The sequence below is a fragment of the Crocodylus porosus genome, unplaced genomic scaffold (genome assembly GCF_001723895.1).
Source record: "Crocodylus porosus isolate Cpor-Errol unplaced genomic scaffold, CroPor_comp1, whole genome shotgun sequence".
Taxonomy (NCBI): domain Eukaryota; kingdom Metazoa; phylum Chordata; order Crocodylia; family Crocodylidae; genus Crocodylus; species Crocodylus porosus.
Genome location: NW_017728924.1, coordinates 3,224,163 through 3,247,565, shown reverse-complemented (window position 1 = coordinate 3,247,565; position 23,403 = coordinate 3,224,163). Strand labels below are relative to the sequence as shown.

General features: G+C 44.4%; 1 protein-coding gene across 1 annotated transcript; it reads left to right on the top strand.

The window, feature by feature from the left end:
- The first annotated feature begins 94 nt into the window (after positions 1 to 94).
- LOC109313601 (COMM domain-containing protein 5-like) lies at positions 95 to 22,962 on the top strand. The gene is made up of 7 exons (XM_019540233.1): positions 95 to 260; positions 4,230 to 4,390; positions 6,945 to 6,973; positions 10,451 to 10,501; positions 15,178 to 15,273; positions 18,045 to 18,120; positions 22,704 to 22,962. The coding sequence occupies exons 1-7, from the start codon at positions 110 to 112 to the stop codon at positions 22,803 to 22,805; spliced, it is 666 nt and encodes a 221-aa protein (XP_019395778.1). The 5' UTR covers positions 95 to 109; the 3' UTR covers positions 22,806 to 22,962.
- Positions 22,963 to 23,403: the final 441 nt, after the last annotated feature.

Sequence of the window (23,403 nt, the reverse complement as noted above, 5' to 3'; positions counted from 1 at the left end):
GCGCCCCCTACCGCGGCGGCGGGGAAGAGCCGCCGTTGCCGTGCGCATGCGCAGTGCCCAGCCCCGCGAGAGGGCTCATGGGACCGCCCCTCGTCCCCCCCGCCCCAAGATGGCGGCTGCGGGCAAAGCGGCGCCGCTTTCCTCCCGCGACGGCGACCTCGGCGGCGGCTTCCTGGGAGCGCGGCTGCCTGCTGCCGTGGGGGCCATGGCTCGCAGCCTTCGCCAGCTGGACCGGGACATCTTCCGCCGGCTGCTTGCAGGTACGGGCTCCCCGTCCCCTCCCACGGGGCAGCCAGCCCAGGAGCAGTCACCGCTGTGCAAAACCGTGTTTGTTTATTACGAATTAAACCAAATATAACACTCCGTGAACATTTTTTTTAGAAATGTGTGGAGGCACATTGTATGGTTGTGCGGGTGCGTGACTGGGGGATGCGTGGGGATGGCGTGTGGATCAGAAGCTGTGAACCATCGGGCCGGGCAACTTCAGCGCCTCTGCATGGGGGGTCCAGCCAAGCCCCATGGTGTGCGGCTCCAGGTCCACGCACCATCAGGTTGGACCAGGCCAGCCCTCCGCAAGGGGCCTCCTGCCAGGAGCTGCGTGTTGTGGAGCTGGGTGGGCTCCGGGCCTCCCCATGCGGCTTCATGCCGGAGCGCTGGAAACCCTGAGCCGGCCGGCCCGGCCCAATGGTGCACGGCCCACACCCACCCACAAACCCTGCACCCACCCACATACACACCCATGGCCACCCACAAACCCCCCACACCCACACATTCGTCCACATCCCCCCCAACCCCCTGGCCAACCACACACACACACACACATACACACACACCAGTGCCCACCCACATATCCCCCCACACCCACCCACAAACCCCATGCCCAGCCACACACACACCCATGCCCACCCACAAACCCCACCATCCCCCATGCCCACCTACACATCCCCCCACACCCAGCCAGAAACCCCCACACCCACCCACACATTCCTCCATACCCACCCAGAAACCCCATGCCCAGCCCCACACACATTCATGCCAACCCACAAACCCCCCAGCCCCACACATCCCCCCATGCCCTCCACAAGCTCCATGCCCACCCTGCTCTCCTGCAGGCAGGAGCTCCCCTCCCTACTGTCCAGCCACGCAGCTCTGTGCCTCCACATCATGGAGGTGGAAGCACAGAGCCCACTGTGGTTAAATTATACAGAATTATGCAGTTATGCATGGTCATCCCTTTTTGCACAAAATTGCACGGGCGCATAATAATTGCATAATTCCCCAGGGTGTAACTTAGGCTTTGCTTGCAGGGACCCTGTGTTAGCAGCTGTGAAACTGGCTGTGTCATAGCAGCACCCAAGCTAACTAGCAGCAGCTTGCATGAGGCAGCTGGGCAGTTTCAGGGCTGCCAATCCCACAATGCCAAGTCCTGAAGCACGTTGGTATGTGCATACTCAGGGCAAGTATGTGACTTTTCTCAGCCTTGTGGTTATGCACTTGAACTGACTAAGCTGCCCTCCCTGAACTCCCACTCTGGTTGAGCAGCAGTCTTCTTCCTTGTGTCTCCAACCCAACCTTTCTATAATGGTCTGTTCCCAATATTCTGCCCAGGACACTGCTTCTCGTGTTGGTGTTGCGAAATCTTGGGGGCGGGGGGTATGTTATGGTATCAGGGCATCAGAAGATGATCCGTGGTTTGCTTTTCCTGTCAAACACATTCATCAGTTGTGTAGAGGCCCCGTGATTTCATGAGAAAGTTGTGTCTTCTAAGAACCGCTCTCAATCTTTTCAGGCTCTGCCATGTGTGCAATTTGTAGTTGGAGCCAGATACTAACTCCGCATGGGGAGAAATTCCTTGCCAACTCCATTCAGCAGCTTCATCCCCTCGTTTCTCCCATTCTTTTTGCCACGAGGTAGTTGTGGTTGGTTCTGGTGTGGTCAAAAAGAGGACAAAAACTATTTCTCAATGAGAGATGACAGGGCGCTGGTTGATGTCCATATAGCAGGTGGTGGTTTTGCACCTGCCAGTCCTGTCACCTGCTACTTTCCTCCTGTGGTAAGGGGGCGCTGTGCTGGATAGCACATATAGGCAGGGAACAGGAGTGGGTTTTAGGCAGCCTGTTATAATGCTACATGCAGCAGTGGTAAAGATTTAATGGTGCATCCGATCTGCAATGAATCCTTTCTACTGCAGGGGGAGCAAGCAAACAATCTTTCAAAGAACCTTGAAATGAAATGGTGTAGACAGCCTCCTGATGCTTCCTAGACTGCTGGTGTATCTCCACGTACAAGCAGTGAAAGCAAGCAGTTGGGAAATGAGCAGAGCAAGCATGAGTCTCCCCGAACCACCTCTGGCTTTGGCTGGCATATAAAAAGCCGCTATGTTCTGCAAGCCGCAGTTCTGTCAAACGATTGGCAGCTCATAAAGGCACAGTAGGTTTTCAAATGTATTGTGCTGAGTAGCATGGTTAACCTCCGCATGACAAATCTGTAGACAACTCACACATCAGAGTCTTGGGGGTTATCTTCCTAGTGGTATTACAAGGCCTGTTGAATAATTAATTTCTCTGCGAGCACACAGGAAGGACATATGACCCCTGACTCACTGGGTATGCATTCTTGGCTAGTGCACTATATGTTATAAAAGAGAACATTTGAAGACAAAAGGTCACACCGTTCAGCACTGGGAAAAGCAGTTTTTTGCTTGTTGGATGACTCGTTTGCATATCATTATTTGTTAGATTAATTGCTGTCTGTTTGGCCTCAGATCAATTCCTAGACCATATCTAGAGGAGGAAAACAGGCTGTGTTGTTTTAAAATATTAGCTCTTGCTGTGACTGACAAATTTTTGGAACAAGGTGTTTCATTTCTAGATTGGACAAGCTGGGCTTTAAAAACATGCTTGCTTGATCACAGGCAGATAACACATCTTAAGACTCGTTTTATTTTCCTAATCTAGACATGCATGTAGGTTAGGAGAGATGATATCACAAGAGACACCTTTGCTATTAGTGTGAATAAGAAATCTTTCTAAGCTACTTCAGCAAAAGGGGCATCTTCCCCTTTCTCTCTTACAGGCAGTCATTAGGGCTAAGTTGTTTTCAGGCATTGTGGGAAACCTTTTAGAGGTGCTGGCAAATCTGTATCAGATTTATCCTGCAGATAAATGTGGAAAATGTCACTCTCCAGCTCTGACCTGGAAACTTTCATTGTGATTAAAGTACACTTAAAAGCGTAGAAAAGGAAGTATATTTATCCAGGAATAGCAGCTGGTGGCGAGTGGAATCCATTTAATACCATGAGAGAGGGTGGCAGCTCAATTTAAACTTTCTTTTTTTTTTTTTTTTTTTACCTTACCATGGTCCCAGTCTTAAGATTCAGTAATGTCTCCTCACCATTTTTACTGTTTCATGTTTTATTCAGAAGCCTCTATCTGGAGCATTATAAGTCTCTAATTTAAGGCCCTGATCCTGCAACCGGATCCATGTGGGCAGACATTTATCTTTCCCAGTGTCGTGTCATGCGGTTGCAAAAACCTACCCATACATTACACAATGCAGGAAAGAGACCTACAGGAGAGGCAGAAAAAATATACATGAAATGTGGAAAAATAATTACAGTCCAGATACCAGTGTCTCTGATGCAGCCTAGCAGTAGTACAGACTGCTCTGGAAATGTACTTGGTATTGACAGAGCTGAAGAGGCAAAATTTTACCTTGCTCTTCCCCTATTCAGTCTTTAGACTCCACTGAGATTGCAACAAGGGTATCATTTGTGACCCAATCCTATCAGAATGCTGATGAAAAGCAAGTTAGTTCTCTCAGTCCCACTCCCAAGGAAACATGAGCTGGGGATAAGCCACAGGATGCGAGTGACTTGGCAGTGACTACACCCTCAGTCAAGTCTAAGCTAACCAGCTAGCAGTAAAATCTCTGCAACCCTTCTCCAGTTCCTTGAGTAACCATCCTTTCCCACCGCATATGTGACAACTCCTTTCTAAAATGCTCCTCCTACATGATCGGCCTGAGCTGCCTTTGCAAAGCACTGAGGTCAGACTGACCCACCAGATGATGACTTATGCTTGCAAAGCCTAAGAGTAATAACTTAATAGCAGAGGGGATAAAGGCCAGCCTTCTCATCCAAACCAAATTTCAGACAGTATTTGTACTTATTCCCACTCCCAGAGTTTTCCCCTCTTTAAAGGAGTTTCCTGTTCATTTGTTTGTTGCAGTAACTGTAAGTGCACTGGAAGGAAATGATTGCAAAGACTCTGTGCGGAGGATTGCAGAAAATGCCGATTTGTCAGAACAGCAGCTTGCTGTCCTCATCTCAGGCATGTACACGCTCCTCAGAGAAGCCTTGCGCCTTCCTCTACCAACTTTCAAACAAGAAGTAAGTACTAAGAGTACTTGGTAAGTATTTGGCAAGTTCAGGTTATGTCACTTGTGAATTACTGTATAAACTCATAAGCAGGGGGACTTAGCTTGCAAAGGTGGAAGTAGGTAGGAGGAACACTGCTAGGAATGCATTTACTGTTGCTGATCTGTATCTTGTCATTCTATTTTTTTTTAAAAAGCCCTGAAAGAAGTCTGGATTTACCAGCTGCTCTTGCAGCACAGCATTTAGGTTATGGGAAAGATTTATGCGTGTTGTTTTCTACTTTAATATCTTGCATTATGGTGCTGTCATTGTGCTTATCTCTTTTGCTCTGTTGTATGGCAGCCTCTCACTTCCTTTTGGTTTTAATTTTTACTTTTTCCTGGCATCTGTTTTCTCTGCTTCTCAATAATCATTTATATCCACTAAATATATGCCAAACTGTGCTGCCAGTTTGCTTTTCCTTTCTTTGTAGGAAGGCTGATCCTACTGCAGCAAGAAGCATCAGATACAGGCGCTGTCTGTTCTTGGTTCTGCCACAGATGCCCTCTGTCAGTTTGAACAATTCTCCCTGCCTTGTTCCCACCATTATTCTTTATCACCTTGTTGGTTTATTTCCATTCTCTTCTGTAGCTTTTAACTTAAGTTTTGCCTTTTCTTATGTGTTGTTTTCTGATTTAATGTGCTGCCTATTAGGCCTGTGTGAGTCAGCAGCGATCCGATCTGGCTTCAGATCCAGCTGCTTCAGATGGCCTTGATCCGATCCAGAGCTCCAGACCAGGTTTCCACCTTGATCCCACCGAAGTAGCTCCAAAGCTTCAGAGCCGCCTTGGAGAGCCGACCATAGGGTACAACAGGGAAATCAATGAAATATCTATAACTTTTTTGGTTTTTTGTCCGATTTGGATGAAATGTACAGGATTGGTAGCCTCTGCTGAGAGCATGAAACCTGCAAAGTTTCAAGGAGATCAGTGCAGGGGTTTGGGGGGAATTATACCCCAAATTCGCGAAAGCCAAACTCAAGTCACGGCTGTGTGCTACAACCCAGGGTGTTCAAAACTTCAGGGCTGGTAGCTCTTACTGAGGCCACAAAGCCTGCCATGTTTCAAGGAGATCAGCGCAGGGATTTGGGGGAAACTGCACCCCAAGCTGTGGACAAGCAAAACTCATGTCATGGGTGACAGTGTGTGTGCTAAGGTGCAGCAGGGTGACAGCTGCAGGGATAGTGGCCCCTGCTGAGGCCATGACAACTGCCAGCTGTCAAGGAGATGGGTGCAGGGGCCCTGCACCCCTAGCTGCTGACAGACAGAACTCATGGGAAGACTGTGTCTTGGGGCAGTTGGTTGTCTGTATTGATTCTTTCCTCTCCTTAGCCTGGTTTTGTAGGTGCTAATTGATGGCAATTAACTGGCTACATTAGCTAGGTCCTGTGTATTGAGCTGGTCCCTGAGTGAATCATGACTGATTGCTCGGTAACTGGGGACACAGCAGCTTAGCAGCCAGGCCTGCAGCAGTGTCTCCCTTCCCACCCCAAGCCAGACACAGTCAGTCCCACAAGTACCCATGGCACCGGTTTTGCTTTTCCCCAGTTTGAGGGGCAGTTCCCCCCAAACTCCTGCACCGACTTTCTTGAAACTTGGCAGGCTTTGTGGCCTCAGTAGGAGCCACCACCCCTGCAGTTTTCACCCCGCTATGCTTTAACACCTAGATGTGACATGAATTTTGCTTTCAAGAATTTGGGGTGCTGTTCCCCCCAAACCCCTGCACCAATCTTCTTGAAACTTGGCAGGCTTCATCCTCTCTGCAGAGTCTACCAACCCTGAAAATTTCATGCAAATTGGACAAAAACCACCAAAGTTATAGATATTTTATTGTTTCCCCATTATACCCTATGGTGGGATCTCCGAGGCAGCTCCGAAGCTCTTCAGGAGCTCTGAACTGCTTCGGGAAGCCTAATGAGGCCAGTGCTTTCACCAAGATGCGCTGCTTCAGACCCCGAAGTGTCTGAAGCTTTTCCGGATCCAAAGCTCTGTCCAAAGCCTCACACAGCCCTGTTGCCTGTATTAGCTGTCTGGTACCCTGTTATCTGCAGGTTCTTTTTATCTGTCCACAACCAACACCAGAAAGTGACCTATCATTGTGGTTGTAATGTGGTTATGCTTTCAGTATTAAGAGCTTATTTTTTGCTACCACTGTTTTGGTCTCACTGTAAACACAGGCCACAAAAGTGGCTGCAAGAAAAGGAGCACATAATTACTCCAAAAGGAGCATTATTAACTAGCTAATAGAGAAGGAAAGAGGCAGGCCTTAAAACTAAAAGGTGAAGTCTTCAAAAGTTTCCAAGTGATCTAAGAACAGAAGTTTCACAGAAAGTTGATTTGTGCTGCTAACTCGCTTAGGCGTGTCTAAAAATCCTATCCAGTCAGCATCCTTTCCACTGTTTCTGTCCTGATACAATTTTTGGGAGAGCTAGTAAGCAAGTAAACCTTTTTGTTCTGGTAAAAATGTTAACAGTTAATCAGTTTTCAGTTCCACCTGGTATAACATGGCTCATTCTTCATCTTTACAGGTTTTTAAGGAAGATCTGAAGGATCTCAGGTTTGTCCATTTATTCACCTATTTTGTTTCCTGTAATTATTCTTATACCTGCTTTCCTAAAGCGAAACACACTGCTGTCATCAACTTTGTCCATGTTTATACACACATTGTATGTAATTTGCATATAATATTTTTCCCAGTGAGGTCATAAAAAGCCGAGAGAAATAATCAGATGTTGCGTAAGCAAGCTGTGATCTGGCACTGATCTCGTGCAGTTAATTTCACGTGCTGGGCAGACAGAGTGATTTAGTCTTCAGTGTAGGTTATGCAATTGTGACCAACCCCAAAATGTCACCACCTTCCCATGTAGGTTAACTTTTTTGTTTGTATGTTTGGTAAGATGATGACACTGATTCAGGAGCTGAGGAGCTGGCCTACTTTTTTTTGTTTGTTTGTTTGAAAGGACAATGGTATAACACTCGTGAAATCCTGCGCATTATCTGCCTGCGATTGCTTGTGCTAATTAGCCAGCAAAGCATAATGCTTGTCATAAAGACTTAACCAAAATCTGCATTGGCCTATTCAGAGTAGTATCTCTGTATAGGTCAGGCCCTAGAAGCTAGTTCTCACAGCACAGTAATCTCTGTGTTTAGTTGCTGAGTATGGCAATGTAGAGGAATAAAAAAAATGCAAGCTATGCTCTGTTTTTTATACCTATATTTTGTGCTACTATGTTGTGCCTTGGTCTTCGGTGCTTTACAGATGTTCACTCAGCACTTCGATCTCTGGCCTTTCTAGTGTCTAACTGCTGACAATCCCAGCTTGGCCACTGGAGTCCTACCTACCTCGAAGATCTCATCTAGCCTCCAGTCTATCCCTCAAGTGTATCTTTTAAGCTCCCAGCCCTCTGCCATCTCCATGCCACTCTGTGCTTGGGACCTTTTCATCAAGACCAACTTGTAGCCCTTGCTCCTTTGGACATTTCAATAGGTCCTTTTTTTTAAAAAAAAAAAAGAAAAATACAAAGCTCTGCACTCTGGTGATATTTGACTTTCCAGTCCTGGATTGTCTGCTGTGTCAGGCAGCACAGAATGAGATTCTTTTCTTCTTTATTTTATGCAGTGAGTGCATTCATTGTGTCAAAACAATAATAATGAAAGTGCCTTCTCCTCTATTGAAGGCCTCCCTCTGTGAAACCTTCCTGCATATCATAATTCAGTCTCAGAATCAGGAAGGATCAAGGGGTACTGACTTCCAGGCCTCTGCTCTCTCCATGCTGCTCCTGCCGCCTCCTTGTGCTTTTCCTCCCACTAACAGTTTAATCATGTTGTTAACAACAGGAAGGTCTTTGTGACTCAGCCCAAGCCTCTCGTTCCAGAAAAGCACAAGAATAGTGATACATGTATCTTGTTGCTGCTGTTAATCTGGTTGGCAGAGCCTTAGATATAGGCCTGTCTGTTCCTTTATGCTACCCTCAGACCTTGAAACTGATGCTGCTTGTTAATCTCTGGCACCTTCCTGTAATTCTAATAAGCTTGGACCAGCTCAGTCCTAGCACTTTCCGAATGATGAATGATTTTTTTTCTGAAAGCTGTTGCTGCTCACCATGAAGACAGTTTGTTTTCTTTTTTAAACTGAGCAAATAGCTTTGTTCAGCTCACAAGCATGTTTCAAGCATGCTAGCTCTTTGCACGCCTCTGATTGATTGGCATGGGAATGGCATTCCCTGCGTACCTGGCCAAGAGACAAATTGCCTATGTGCTTTCATGGGCACTCAGAAATTTCTCCATCTGCACTGACTCTTGGGGCGCTGAGCCAAGATTTTCCAATAGCAGCAGGATTATATACATGAGGAAGACCTGTATTTGACTGAGAAGTTTGTTTCCCTGCAGTGAGGCTGAAGAGTGTTTTAGCTGGAAACAGACAAGCAAAGGTCTTGAAACTGAGCAGGTCAGCAGCTGGCTTCATGCTCTTTAGGCCCTTACAGCTGGTCCTGGCCTCAGCACTTCTACTGGAGGAGGCAGCAGGGTCAGCGAGCCAACTTACAGCTCATTGTGTTGCTGCTGGTGGCTTCCTTGGCGGTCATGCAGTATCAGCACGCCAAACATATACGGTTTTTGCAGCGGGGACAGTAGCCGTCTCAGTTTTTCTATCAGTTTTGCTTGGCAGGAACGGAGGCTGCTGCATCAGTGGGAGTGAGGCAGGGAAGGTTCTTGTGTGCAAGCTGGCAGGCAGTCTGGGAACATGGGATAAAGGCGTCCTCACAGTCTCCTGCTGTCTGTCAGTTCCTCCTCCATGCATTGTTTTTCATCAGTTGGTTTGAAAAATGATCACTGTCTTCATCTCTGCCTATGTGCTGTTGGACCGAGTTATTCAGCCTGTGACTGAAGAAGCATGCAAGCTGCTTGATCCAGTGCTGGAGTTCATAGGCCACTGGTTCTCATTAAAATAATGAGTTATATTGCAGAAAGAATGCAACTGCAAAGGTGGCATGGCTCTGATGGCATTCTTGTGTTTGTGAGGACTACTCAATGCTCTGAGAAATACTACTAGGGCCCCTTGTGGAGAAACAGCTGGAAGAAGGGGGTTGTAGTAAGTGTCCTTGTTTCTCACTGAGATGTAAGGCATGCAGTGCCTGCACAGATCAACAGGCAGTGTTTGCATTGTGGGGGTCATAGGAGAGAAAAAGTGTACATCCAGCCAAACCAAAAAAAACCGTTTCTCATTCCACCCTCTTCCGTCTTGCCCCATTTGCCCACAGTGGCCTGCCTGCTAGTATAAATCAGCCTTCTCCTGTGTCTCCTTTAAGAAGTCGTTTTAAACTCACCTTTTCCATTACATTCCAAGCTGAGGGCCATCTTCCCACTCTGGGAAAGTTGCTTATAAACATTTGCCTTATCTTTACCTCTGCAGACACCAAATCTGAGAGTTGGAACGTTTCCTGTTTGCTTTGATCTTCTGCAGTAGGTAGCCCTGTATCAAACCATTGTGCAAATGATTACTGCCTTACTCCCCATGAATATGCATATTTTTAAGTGCTCTGACCCAGTCTCAGAGATTCCATTTGGTTTTTTTAGGTGCCCTTCTTTGTAATTCTTTCCTTTTTTTCATTCTAAGATGGAAGTGACATTGAAAAGAGGTGTTGGTTTGGATTTTTAAAGCACCTGGTTTTGAGCTAGTCCTGCTCCTGTTAAAGGCATTGCTCAACTCTGTAGAAGAGTTAAGCAAATGTTAAGCACCTTTGAAATTCTTATGTGCAGTATTTAGCCAGTCTGCTGTATTGACTAAGGCTGTCCAAAGTAGAAGGGCAAGTTGGAACAGGTTTCTGAAGGCCCTGGGGAGGAAAGGTGGTGGAATTGTGATGGAAGGGTTCCTTTCAGTGGGAGTAAACCAGACTATAAATGATTTACTTCAGAACTTTTGGCAATTCCAATCCAAAGAAAATATTAATTAAATGATTTTGAAGAGAGAGGAGAGTGTATCTCTGGTTGTAGAACACTTAAGTATTTATCTCATGCTATTGACCTTTTCTTTAAGGATACCAGATGATTTCATCGCAGACTTTGCCAGCGTAGTCTTTGGTAACAGGTTAGTATTTTTGTAAATCCACTTGTATCCTCTGATCAAAGGCCTAAAGGTGTGTGACTAAAGCCGGATCCCTGGTGAAGTCAATGGCAAAAATTTTCAGTAGGGTCAGAGTTTTAACTCTGTAACAGACTCTGCTTAAAGTAACTGCTTATGTTTGTTAATGGCTCTGCAGAAAGCAGCTTTCCTTGTCATATTTAAATCCTTCTGCAGCAACATTCAGTGATATCCCACAGACAGCAGCAGTCCAAATACAGAAATACCTATGCGTGTAGAATTTTTTAGAACTCCTGACTCCTGTTTCAGGAGTTCTGAAAAAATGGAAAGGTTCAGTTTCCCATCTCTCTAGTCCGTACCTCTTTTGTTCAATATGATAAGATTTAGACAGTACCTATCATTTACGTTATAAGTTCTATGGATTTCAGAGGTTGCCTTTACTTCTGTGGCTGGTTAGTGAGGAGCACACATGTCTGTAGCAAAATTAAAAATGATGATTTTAATTCAAAAGGATTTTCAAAGCATTTCAGAAGATTTAGCCACAATCTGGCCCCCTGCTTTAATGGGAGAGGTGTAGTTAAATCTCCTTTGCTACCTTAAAAATACAGCTAGTATTATCTATAACTGAGACCAGATGACAAATTTCCAAATCTTAGCTGTTAGGTAGAGTAGAGACCATTAGTTCCTTTGAAAACCCCCCAAATGTTTTTAGTTTTGTACCTTAGCTTCCCTAAGTGTACAATGGGGGTCAGGATAGTTTTTGTACAGCATTTTCCACCTGTAGGTTTTCCTCCTCCATAAAGCAAGAGTTAAACATTAATACTCTTGACATGCTGTCCCTTACATTTTACAGACAGTGTTAGCTTATTCCATTCACCATCTGCCTACATATCCCGTGTTGCATGCTGCAGTTGTTAGAAGCTTTTCTAGGAGATGATCAGCCATCATGCTTTTTTTATAAAGTTGGCCTGAGAAGCCAAACCAAATGATTTAAGGATGCTGTGAAGGGTTAGCAGCCGGCATTATGGTAGTCAGAATGCATACAGTAGCTTAATAACTTAATGTGTTACATCAAATCAAGGATTTCAGCAACCTGTGTTTGCTGTCCCCCTTGCGGGGGTGGGGGGTCCTTTCTCCCAGACAGATCTCCTCAGCTTTCCTCTCACATAACATCTCCCAGTACTTGTAAATGGCCTGAACTTGCATATGTGATCTTCTCTATAAGAACTGCGGACAGCTGCATTTCCAGAGCCACTGACATTTTTTGTTTTCTCTTAAAATATTGATTTTTTTTTTCCTTTAGGCTCTGAGCTCAAAGTAAGGACTTCTTAAGAGCAGGAATAAACCTTAGTTGTCTCTTCCTGGCTTCAGATTGCTGCCTGAACAATGCTATGTTAGAGGTGAAAAGTTGCAGGAGAGGAGGCGTTGCACCATATGCCTAGCTACATGCTCTTTACCTTCTCCCATTGCATTGGAGAGCGTAGCTTTTAACTACCTAGAACAGGGGAAGGGACTTCTCAGACCTTGTATGATGCCTAGGCAAATCTACTGCTGAGTTCTGTGTATTCTTACTGAATTGCAAATGTGTGCAAGACACTTCAGTGGGAATGGCCTCAATAGGGAGAAAAGTATCAGATTTTTGGTTGATATTTGGTCTGAACTAGATCCTTTAGAGGAATCTATTTTGGTTGAACTGTCTTCCTGAGGCCTCTTGCCTTGCTCTCACAATTTTGCACATGCAGTGGCAGTTCCAAAACTTCTAAGAATTTGAAAAATTCTCTTTTTGCACCTATAGCTTCAAGCTGCGTAGATGAAGCAGGGAAAAGAGCGTATCACATTGGACTGACACTCTCAGATAAACTTCAAGAAAACTGCTTTTGAGAGGGCTTGGCATAGTTTCTTCATCTTCTGATGTTTGTAGCAAAAGTAGCACTGTTTCATTTTTATCCAGGCACTGAAGTGTGAGGTCATAGCTTAGGGTGCATCATGTAGTCTTGTATCTGAGCCAAGGGTTGCCATGCTGTGATTAGGCGCTCTCATACAAGAGCATAGTCCAAACCAGGCTTTGTATACGTGGTATGCCTGAGTGCCATGTCCTGAATGAGCTGTCCAGAAGTTGCTGTTTATTAATATTTACCTTGATGGGCTAGTCACTACATCTAACATTTGAAATTCATATCAGACATTCCCCTGCTGTACTACTGTGATGTGGCTGGAGTCAGGAGACCTGTGCTTCTAGCTTATCATGCTGTTGCTCTGCCCATGTTGCCTCTTAAACTGACACCTGTGTAGCCACCCTAGCACTGTGCCGTGAGCAGTTTGGGAGACAGCACTTACTAGCCCAAGCACTGCTCTGTATGAACGTGGCTGTGCTACTTGCAATTCAGGGGGTAGCACACGTGGCCTAGCATGGCACTACCTGGCATGGTTGACGGGCACTGATGGCTCCTTTGTGTGCTTGTGCGTGATGTCCCAAGTATGATATGGTGTGTTCCAGTTTGCACTGGGCTGCCTCACTGATATGCTCCCAGTAGTTTCTGTGATCAGCATTGTGAGCTGAAAGTGCTTGGGGTTGTTGATGCATACTTCCTGCCAAAATTATATCTGTCTAACTCAGTTATGGAAACAGGAGCCCCACTAGGACCCATGAAGTCTCTCTGAAGTTAAAGGTGCCTTGATTAGCAGCCTTTGCAAACTTTGATTTCTGTATCCTTGCTGAAGCTCCATTCCTTTTCCCTTTGGCTGCTGTGTGTGTTCTGTCACCTTTGCTGTGGTTCTTAACACATCTGCTTTTCTATTCCAGCTGCAATTGTCATGGGAGGGAGGAGCTGAGGGCATCAATAGAAATTGAGACAGAGTTGCAGGATTAATTTATAGTTAGTAGGACCCATCCCAACTGCTGGCTGTAGGGTGGCAAGTAAGGTTCTGGCAGTCCAGGACAAAGCTAAAGCTCTGAACTTGGGTTGAAATTTCCAAGACTTCTGGACTACTTTGGTTCGCATTATGCCCTTACTAGCACTCATCATTCCCTCTCTCTTCAAGCTGCTACTGCATGACTGATTGAGAGATCCTTAGCTGACTGAATTGTATTCGAAAAGGAGGAAAGGATTAGCAGCATGACTATTTTTGAGGTATTCTCCCCAACTAGACAATTCCCTGCAGCAGTCACTGCTGAGAGAAAGCCCATCCCTTTTATTTAATCCTGCGATGACTATTTCTAGGCTCTGACTCCTCTTTGTTGCACCCAGCTGTGTTGACCTACTTCCTTTTCACAAGCTGAACATGGGTAAGAGCCAGCTGAACTATTTTCTCTGCCTTGCTTTTGTCCAGGCATGAAGGGTGTGTCTCATTTTGGAGAAGGGGGAAAAAGTGGCAAATTCCTTCCTCGTTACAGTACTTGCTCTACAGACTTAGGCCTGTCACTATTATCCACCTCTATCTGATGGGTAATTTATTTGGGCAAATTATGAGCAGACATCATTCAAACTGCACATGTGCATCCGAGGATAGACGGTGCATCCGAGGATAGACGGTGCATCCAGAGCCTTGTTTGTGAATAGAGGATTCCCTCCTGAAATGAAGTCTGTAATTAGATTGTCTAATGCCATGGATAAAAGATGTACCAATCTTTATCCACCCCCTCTGCTGCAGTAGCCTTGAAATGGCCTGTAAATAACTTCCATAGGCACAAGGAGTTTGTGGCGTTCCAGGGGGGAAGAGTAGGTAACAAAAAATCCACACTAGCTCTCCAGCAGTCCCATGGAATGACCTCGTTCTCAAGATGTTTCTCTGCATCTAAAAAAGGAGAGTCGTTTTGTCTTCATATCAGATTTGGCTTGTTTACTTACCCTGAGCTTAAGATGCTATTAAAATTTTAAAGGCTGTCATGCATCTGAAGTGTAATCACTGTCAACTGCATGTTCTTCCAGAAATAAACTCGGATGTAATGAGTTAGACTCCTGCTGCATAACACCACGTGTAAGAAGCTAAAACCTTCACTTACTAGAATAGTCATAAGTCATAAAATCTGTTCTGTGCAAGTGTTGCACAAGGTATTTAAATCCCATCCACTTGACATACTCAAGCAAGAGCCCATAGATGACATTCCGCCACATGCTTCAGACTGCCCAGATGTCAGGCTTATCCCCTCCTTATGTAAACCTGATGTTAATTGACACTAGGCACCCTTTGCTACTGCAGCACAGTGTGAGACTACTGATAGGAAAGCGCAAAGGGGGGCTGATTCATCTTAATTTTTATGCCTCGCTGCTTGAATACACTTTTTTCCTTTCCTGTCTGCCTCACATGGAGATAAAGGTATATTTGCAAAAGCATCCCAGCTGGTTACCAGTACCTTACCCTTTAAACATGCATTATTCCCACTGTGATTTCAACACTGGTCTTTCTGGTGGCCATATAACAGAATGTTACTGTGGCTTCTGGCTCCTGGCATTGCATACAGCAAGTCAAGAAATGCTTGGTTTTAAAAAAGTTCATGTCTAATCTGAGTGGAACAGGCAGTCCCTTTAAAACCCTTGAATTTGTTCAGACTGTTGTGAATGATGTTAGACCAGAGAGTGGAAACATTCAGTCTTCATCCTTACTGAGGGATTTTATTTTCCCTTTACATTTTTGTGTTGGGAATTTGCATTTTAATTGTCCTTTTCTGCTTTATCTTTCAGGCGTCCTGTTCTTGAAACCACAACTCTGAAACAAGCAAATAGTTTGCCAAGAGTCAAAGACTTCCAGTGGAGGGTGGATGTGGCTATATCTACAAGGTAAAGGAAAAAATCAGTAAGTTACATGACATCTGGAATGGTGTTCCAGTTCGAAATCCAGTTCTGGAGCATTTTATCAGGACTGAGCTATTATGAGTAAGTTGCATGGTTAGGTAACAAGCAAATTAGATTTTATATGTGGCTTCTGCTGCTTCTGTTTGCATTATTTGCTAATGTAGCCTTGCAATTTTATGCTTCATTTTAATTACTTTGGTTTCAAAAGTGTTCATACTTGTAGCACTCCTCTCAAGCTTTGGGGCCGCTTCCAGTATTTTTATAATGTATAGTCATTAAGAAATGTAATTAGTTTGCTTCCAGACCTCCATAAAATTGCAATCCATTGCTGTCCTTCCAGGCTGCTAACTGTACCCTCTCTTCTCCCCAAATACCCATAAAGTAAAATTATCTTTGCAGCCTATGCAAAAGGTTAATGACTCTGGGTCCTGCTCAGCCAAAAATAAAATAAAGTTTTTCTTTTAGGTTAGGGGCATCCTAGACCTAGGACATCAGCTTGCTGCAGTTATGGTAATATGGTGCAAGGCAATACAGGATGTCCCTCCAGTAAGCTGAACCCATCAGTTTGAGGCCTCAAAGCTCAAGGCCAGTGCTTTGTCCTTTTATAAGGAAGACCACGGACAAGCCCTCAGCATGTCCTGTTAACAGTCAGGCTGTGTTTGGCTGCATCCTCTGACTAGTGCCAGAGTGATGCCTCAAGTGGAGGGCATTACAGTTGTGTGAATCTCAGGGTATCAAAGGTATGGATAGATGTAGCCGTTCCTCTTATGCTCCCTTTACCACGCACAAGTGGGAAAGAAAGACTTTCCATACTAGCCGAAATTGCATGCTCATTTACACTGAGTGGCCCTAGCATCCATTAGGGCACAACTCTCTTTCTGATCATGTCCCTGAACCTCATCCAGTCATTTGAACTCCTGCCTCCTGTAGATGCAGGGTCATCCATTCAGCTACTCCAGTGGGATACTTGGTATCATTTTCATGGTGCTGACACTGTAGCTCAGGTTCCCCTCCTTCAGGAAGCCCACTTGGCTCACCAAATGAGAGCCATCCAAGCAAAACATCTGCAGGACTGAATGCAAGCTTGCTCTTAGGTGGATAAACAATCAAATATTCCCTAAGGTCCTCTCCCATATACAGGAGGAAAGTCATTTTGGAATAGCTCCATCTGTTCTTGCTAGGGACTCCAAGGCCGTGTGAACAGCACCTCATCATTAGCCACACCCAAGGCAGCTGGCTGATCTTACTCAGCATGGACACCTCGTCTTCAGCTACAGCCAGGAAAGAGATAGCGACTGCTTTTTCAATTTCTATCTCATGTCCAAGTTTAGCCCAAGCCTGGTTGGGCTCAGAGAAATCGGCTGCTAGGCCATCACTTTCTCAATGATGATTTCCCAGTCTCACTCTGCAGCTGAGTCAGTCAGCATGATTTGAGCTAGACACCTGTAGGGCATCACCAAGAACCTAGTCGTCTACCCTTCATGAGGAGATGCTAGTGCCTACCACCAGTAGACAGTACTGTCCCACCACTGTCCTCTATTCACCAAACCCACGTCTGGTCTCTTGGAGCAACCCAAAATGAGTAATATTGGCCAAACTCAGCCAGAGAAGGGGCCTCGTCCAGGTAATCCCTTGCACCCATAGATGTAGCAGTTTTGAATCCAAGCAGCCTTACTTGCAAGCTGTACAGAAAACTCCTGAGAGGTGTTGGTCACAAACCACTGGCCAAACTGAACTGTAGCTAAGCTGATAAGGCACGAACAAGTAAGCAGTGTTCTGAGGTGCATTCTGAAAAACCTCTGCTGTGGAATCAGCATACAGGAATTTTTTTTCCATAGGACAGCAAAACTTGCAGCCTTTGCCTCAGTGCCTTGAGGGCCACAAGTAACAGCCTGACAGTTCTCTTTCCAAATAAATCTGTGATAATGTATTTTCTGTTCTCTGTTTTCCTTTTTCCTTTTCCTTTCCAATCAGCCTTCCTTTGGGAATCTTTTTATATCATCTGGCAGCAGCCTCTGCGGAGAGGTACTGCTTCCAGCTCTGGTGCTTGTCAGTACCTGACCTGGCTTTGGCAGCATCTGTCGACAGAACCAGCCCAGAGGTGACTTATTTCCCCTCTTGTGGCCATTGATTATACCCTGGTATAAAATAGCAAACCACAAATTTAGCATGGTCTCTGGGCAAACTTGGTGGCCCAACTTACACTTTGATTGAGAGTCCAGGAGGTGTGGATGCATTTCTTTATTGCAGTAGTGCATGCTGGCTTAGTGCTGTGTAGCAAAATGGGACCCAGGCTGTTTACCTGTATAGTTTATTCTAGTAGCTTTGGGCCACTCTCCCATAGCTGCAGGCCTGTTGAAATCAGCGGAATTACATTTTGAGTCAGCTTAGCCTTATGATCTGTAACGATTAAAACAAATTTTCTTTTGCCTATAAAAGTGTTCCATTAGTCTACTACTCCAGTGTTAAAGTGAATTCATTAGGACTCTGTGTTCCTCTGAATTATTTGGGCTAGTTCATATAAAATATGATGCACTACCAAACCTATTACCCAATAACATTCTCTTCTGTGGCATTTTTGCTCTTCAGCACCTGTCCTACTCTGTAGTTACGTTCTGATTGAGATAAATTCTGGTTATTGAGGTGCGGTGGGGGGGGATCCATCTCAAACAGCTTTAATGGTTAACTTGTAGTCTTGTTGCTCTTATTGCTGGAAATATTCACTGTAGTAATGCTAATAACAAACCTAATTTCAGCTCGCTGGCCCGTGCATTGCAGCCGTCCATTTTAATGCTGCTGAAGCTTTCGAATGGGGAAGCTCATCGTTTTGAAGTAAGTGTCGTTAACCTAATGGATTAAAAAAAAAAACAACAACTTCTACTTTCTCTCTAGAAAGCTGAATTGCTGTTAAAAATGTTAAAGTCTTCATAAACAAAGCATTGTTGTGGGTTTGTTTTCTTCAGGATATTCTGAGTTCACTGCACTACACACAGCATATAACAAAACACAAGCCAAAATTATTTCATGTCATTTTTTTTGGGCATGGCTTTTAAACTTAAATTGTTAAAAGACTATCAATCACTCTAGCACACTATTGTATATGTGATGTGATTAAATCTTTATGGTTTTATTATCAACTTTAACCCTCAGACATGATGATTGTTTTTGAGAGCTGGAAAATTACTGAGGTAGTTTTATATAACACTTGATGCAGTATTGACCATGCTACCTGCTACCATGCCTGTTTCCCTTTTATGGCAAAGGTAGCCTTATTTTTTTTTTTGCTCTGTAGTGCACATCCTGCTACTGGAAAGCCACAAGAAAACTGAAGCCTTTTTACTTCAGCTGATACAGTGGCAGTATCTGACCTTTGTATATAATATCTTGCCTGAAAAATGCCATGAGTTTGTCCATATTTTTTACCTTTGCAATAGAAAGCTACATGCTCTGTAAATAACACTGGCGCACACAATAGTTCAGCATTTTCCAGGCAAAAATGCATTGTTACATTTGAACTATTCAGAGCTTTTGGCATTAGTCCATACATTAGTAGTAAGCTGGAGGAAAAGGAAATGCTCCAGGTAGTGGATTAAATGTGTGGATTTTACTGCGTTTAGAAGAAAAACTGTTTTGCAGAAAAGGCTGTAACATAAAACTGCTTGGAAAGGCAGAACTATTGCTAAACTGGGAAGCACTGAGGATGTCTTTTCACAAAGGATGAAAGTTTACCTCCATTCAGAAGGCCCAGACAAAGAGCCCTGAACTCTCAGAAGAGGGTTTGCCTGGGACTTAAGTGGAGCATGGACTTTGAAGAGACCCTCTCCACAGGGTTGAATGTCCCCCTACCAGAATAAAGGAGCAGGCCTAAACCTTACCGGTTCTGTCTTTCTTCAGTTCCTGGGCTTGGACCTGCATCTGGAGCTGATATTAGACATCAAAAGGGGCTGTTGCAAATACAGCGCCTTGTACTTCTTTAAGAATAGTGGCCTCCTGTAGAGGAAATTAGATCTGCTACCAGCTCTGCCCTGGGCGTGCAGATTGCTGGGCTCACTTGTCTCATTTTGAATCCTGTCCTACCTGCTGCTACCCGTGGAACTGGCTGCATCTGGCATTTCTGTAACTGGCCGATGTTCTCCAGCCCAGGGTACCATATCTGTGTGTCAGGTCATGTCTTGGATCAAAATACTGCCTTTCTAGCAGGCAAACAAATCTTAGTCACCCAAGCAAACTGGCTATGAATGTCCTGCTTATGCAAACTTATTTTTTTGGACTAGAGTATCAAGACAGTTTATTTTAGGGATTATTACACCCAGGAGTGGTGTCTTAAAATCTGCATGCCTCATGTTGCATGCAAACAGAAGTCACGAGCCCTTTGGTCCATTGACCTGTCTCTCAAGTCACATCTGTTGACACCAAGAGATTCAGTAAAGCTGCAGGGGCTGCAGAATTTGGCACTTGTGACTGAAATGGAAAGAACGTCACACTTTTACAGTCAGGCTGCATGAGAGTCATAAATTAGGTGTCATATTCCTCTCCCTCCTCTGGTGTCCATGCCAAGCCTGCAAAAGCATGACAGGAGACTCCATGCATAGAAGGAACTCTTCTTAGTCATGACTGTCTGGGTGGGGGGATGGCAGAAAGGCAGGAAGGTGTTGCTTGTGATGCTCTTATGAAAGCTGTTGGCAGCTTACATGTTCATTTACTTATGTAATTTCTTCTGGATATAATGACTAAAATTGCAGTATCTGAAAGTTTTTGAATTCCCATCTTTAATTTAGGTGCACCTCAGTGCAAGGATATTTTCTTTGGTAGTATTTTTAGACCTAAAAAGTATAACATCTTCTGTTCATAGCTAGCTTCTATGTTAGTGCACACTTGCAGTGGTCAAAAAAACAATTCTAAAGGGGCATATTTCACCAGAAATTTTCCATCTGACCATTTTGTTGAATGGTGTTTCTGTACTGTACCATCCTGGGTGGTGTTTGGGAGTGCTTTGCCTTGCCAAGTGCTTAAACAAGAATTTGTCCTAGTACTGGGTAGCCGTGTCCACGTTTCAATGTAGTGTACGCGTTAGCTCATGGGTTTCATTACATGTCCACGCTGAATAACGTACGTGCTGACCATTCATGGCAGCCAGGCACCGCTTCTGGATTTGGCTCTGAAGCTTCTCTCTCTTGGTTGAGATAACCTGGGCATATTAGTCTCCTCTCATGTTTGCCATGAGTCTGGCAGGGAGGAGAGTACAGTGATGGGTAGATCAGTCCTCTAGGCAGAGCTGGGTTATCGTGAAGAGACCTGTGCAGTGTTTCCTGTTGCTCTAATCCCAAAGGCTGGCCTCTTTCCAAGGTTTCCTCTTCTTTGCACCTGCCGTGGCTAATCATAGCTGTCCTTAAGTTGCTCTGATTTTGCTGTGATGTTGCAACTGCCTCAATTTTCCCATGCTATGCTCTATAGAAATGCCCCATGCTTGCTTTCCAAGTATTCTGCCCCTGCACACCAAGGCAATAGTGCTTGGCTCATGGTTGGTCATTTTTTTTCAGTTGTGGATGAGCTAGGGTAAGGATTGTTATTCACTGAATAAATCAAATGAGATACAGAGAGCTTTGGTTCATGCAGCAAGTCAGTGGCAAAGCTGGAACCAAAACTCAGGTCTCCCGAACTTGGAATTCTTAGACTTGTACAATTCTTGAAGTCCTGTAACTTATCAACAGGACCCACACCATTGTTTGAATAGGTCCTATGCTTGACCGCACTGATTTCTCTAAGCTGCTGATGAAGGCACAGGCCGGGGTGGGAGCTACCTTTCTTTTTCTTTACCACTTAAAATTAGCAAAGTTCCAGCCTTAAGCCATTAAGAGCACCCAATGTTCTCTATGCAGAGAAGATGCATTGGGCAAAATGCCCTTCCAGACTTGCACGCGTTGGTAGTGGACTTGGCAGGAGATGGGCTTACCCTGCCTGGGTCATGGACAGGAGACAAATATCCTTTTATTTAGCAGCAAGAGCACAAACCCTTCTTTTCAGTTCAGAGATTAGAAAGCCAGAAGGGACTTGTGATCATGCAGTCACACAAGTTATAAGCTGTTCCTAAGTTAATTCCCGTTTGACCAGGAGCGTATCGTAGAAAAACGTTCAGCCTTGACTTAAACAGTTCCAGTGATGATGAATCCATCTCAACTGTTAGTAAGTTGCAAAGATTAATCATAGGTGCTGTTAAAACTGCTTTATTTTTTATCTGAATTTGTCTAGCTTCAATTTCCTGCCACGGTGTCTTGTCACACCTTTGTCTGCTCAGATTGAGCCCTCAGCTATTAATGATTGCTGTAATCCATTCCGATATGCACCTTCACTACTGGATCTTGTCCAGAAGGCCCCCTGGCTCCCACTTCGGTCCACCTCTAGCCAGGCACAAAACTGTCTTGTCCTTCAGAGTCCAGAGCCTACTGCCACGCCACCTGTTTCACTTTCCCTCTCTTGTCCTTCCAGCCAGTTGTTTTCTTCCAGGCTTCCAGAGTGTTGAAGAGGCTTCTGCTCTCCTGTGGCCTGGAATTTGGACATGTATTACCTGTGCACTAGGAGCAGCTGGGGAACTTTGGTCCCAGCATTTCAGGTCCTTTTAGATTATCCTCTGCAGAATGCTGATACTGCCCTTCAGATCTGCAGCCCCTGTTTTGTACATTGTGTTTAGGCAAACAGCCTCACTATCGTTTTACTTTTCCTTTAGTGTAGCTTGTTTTGGGAACTTTCTTTGCTATGAGTCATTGCTTGTGTGCATATCTTGATGCTGTCTGGAGAAATTCTTCAGCTGTGCCAAAAAGAAAAGGGACCCCCCCCCCCACACACACACACACACACACACACTTGCTGCAGGATTTTCCACCTTCTACAGCAAAATTCCCATGGTTGGCTTGACACTTAATGTTTTTCACCAGCTGTTTTTCCTCTCTGCACTGTGTGCAGTAGCAGTGTTGTTGTTGAGAGGGGAGAGCATAAGAACCACAGCAGCACTCTGACTCCCACCCTCTTTCCAAATCAGTTCTCAGACTCCTTTCTGTACTATCACTCCCCTTGTCTTGTTCCTTTCCTTTATCCATTTTCTTTGCTTTCCAGCCATGTGTGGTCCCTTGGAAAGATAGGATGCTGTGATTCATTCCATTTTTGGGAATACGTTGCATTCACTATGAGCCTGATGGTGTTTTTCCCCTCTCCCCAGTTGCCACAGAGCATTTGGTAAATGCATATTTGAACATTCAGATGTTATGTAGAATTGTATTAGTCTCCGATCCTTTGCTTAAAACCTGCAAAACTGCAGTTTCAAAGTATATATTAGACTGATGTTCTAGAATATTTTTATATCCATATGCATGTCTTAACCAAATGAATTACAAATCTAATATAAATCTTCTATGTTTCAGGTGCCAGTTGCGAAGTTTCAAGAATTACGGTATAACATTGCTCTAATACTGAAAGAAATGAATGATTTGGAGAAAAGAAGTGTTCTGAAAATCCAGGACTGAACCTTTCAGCTGGTGAATGAACAGAGCAGGTCTGAAACCCTTAATGAGAACTGTGAATTGCAGAATGAAGAATCAGCACCATTTTGCATGTCTGTATTGTAACATTAACATTTCTAACGTTGCTGTAAATATTTTTCAATTAAAGTGTTAAAAGCCTAAGCTATTGTCTCAGGATTTATTCTTCTTCAGAAATAAATATACAGAGTAATATAATCCCTGTTTGTGAGGACTTTTGCGTGATTCATCAAAACATTTTTTAGATAACTGTCTTAAGAGAGGTAAGAACCATTTCTTCATGATTATGATTCATCGCTCTAATTATTTTAGAAAGCTTGCTACCGGAAAGCTTCATCAATATGTATCGTAAGAAAAGCTTTGCAACATCCCAAATTAAAAAATGAAAAAAAAAAAACCTCTAGCTGAAAACTAGCATGACAAATATGCAATTGACGGTTCCATATTAGTCAGCGTGCTGTTTGTGTTCTCAAAATACATGCATGCTCCATAAATGACTGAGAGGCAAACCATCTTAAAGGGTAATTTAAAGACAACTGGGAATCTGTGGAGAAATAGAGAAGAAATCCTGGCGCATGGGAGT

Excerpts from the sequence above, each read along its gene's own strand:
- LOC109313601 (XM_019540233.1), top strand. The coding sequence starts at position 110 with ATGGCGGCTGCGGGCAAAGCGGCGCCGCTTTCCTCCCGCGACGGCGAC. Across the intron at positions 15,274-18,044 it reads GATGTGGCTATATCTACAAG|CTCGCTGGCCCGTGCATTGC; the intron begins GTAAAGGAAAAA and ends ACCTAATTTCAG. Across the intron at positions 18,121-22,703 it reads GGGAAGCTCATCGTTTTGAA|GTGCCAGTTGCGAAGTTTCA; the intron begins GTAAGTGTCGTT and ends TCTATGTTTCAG.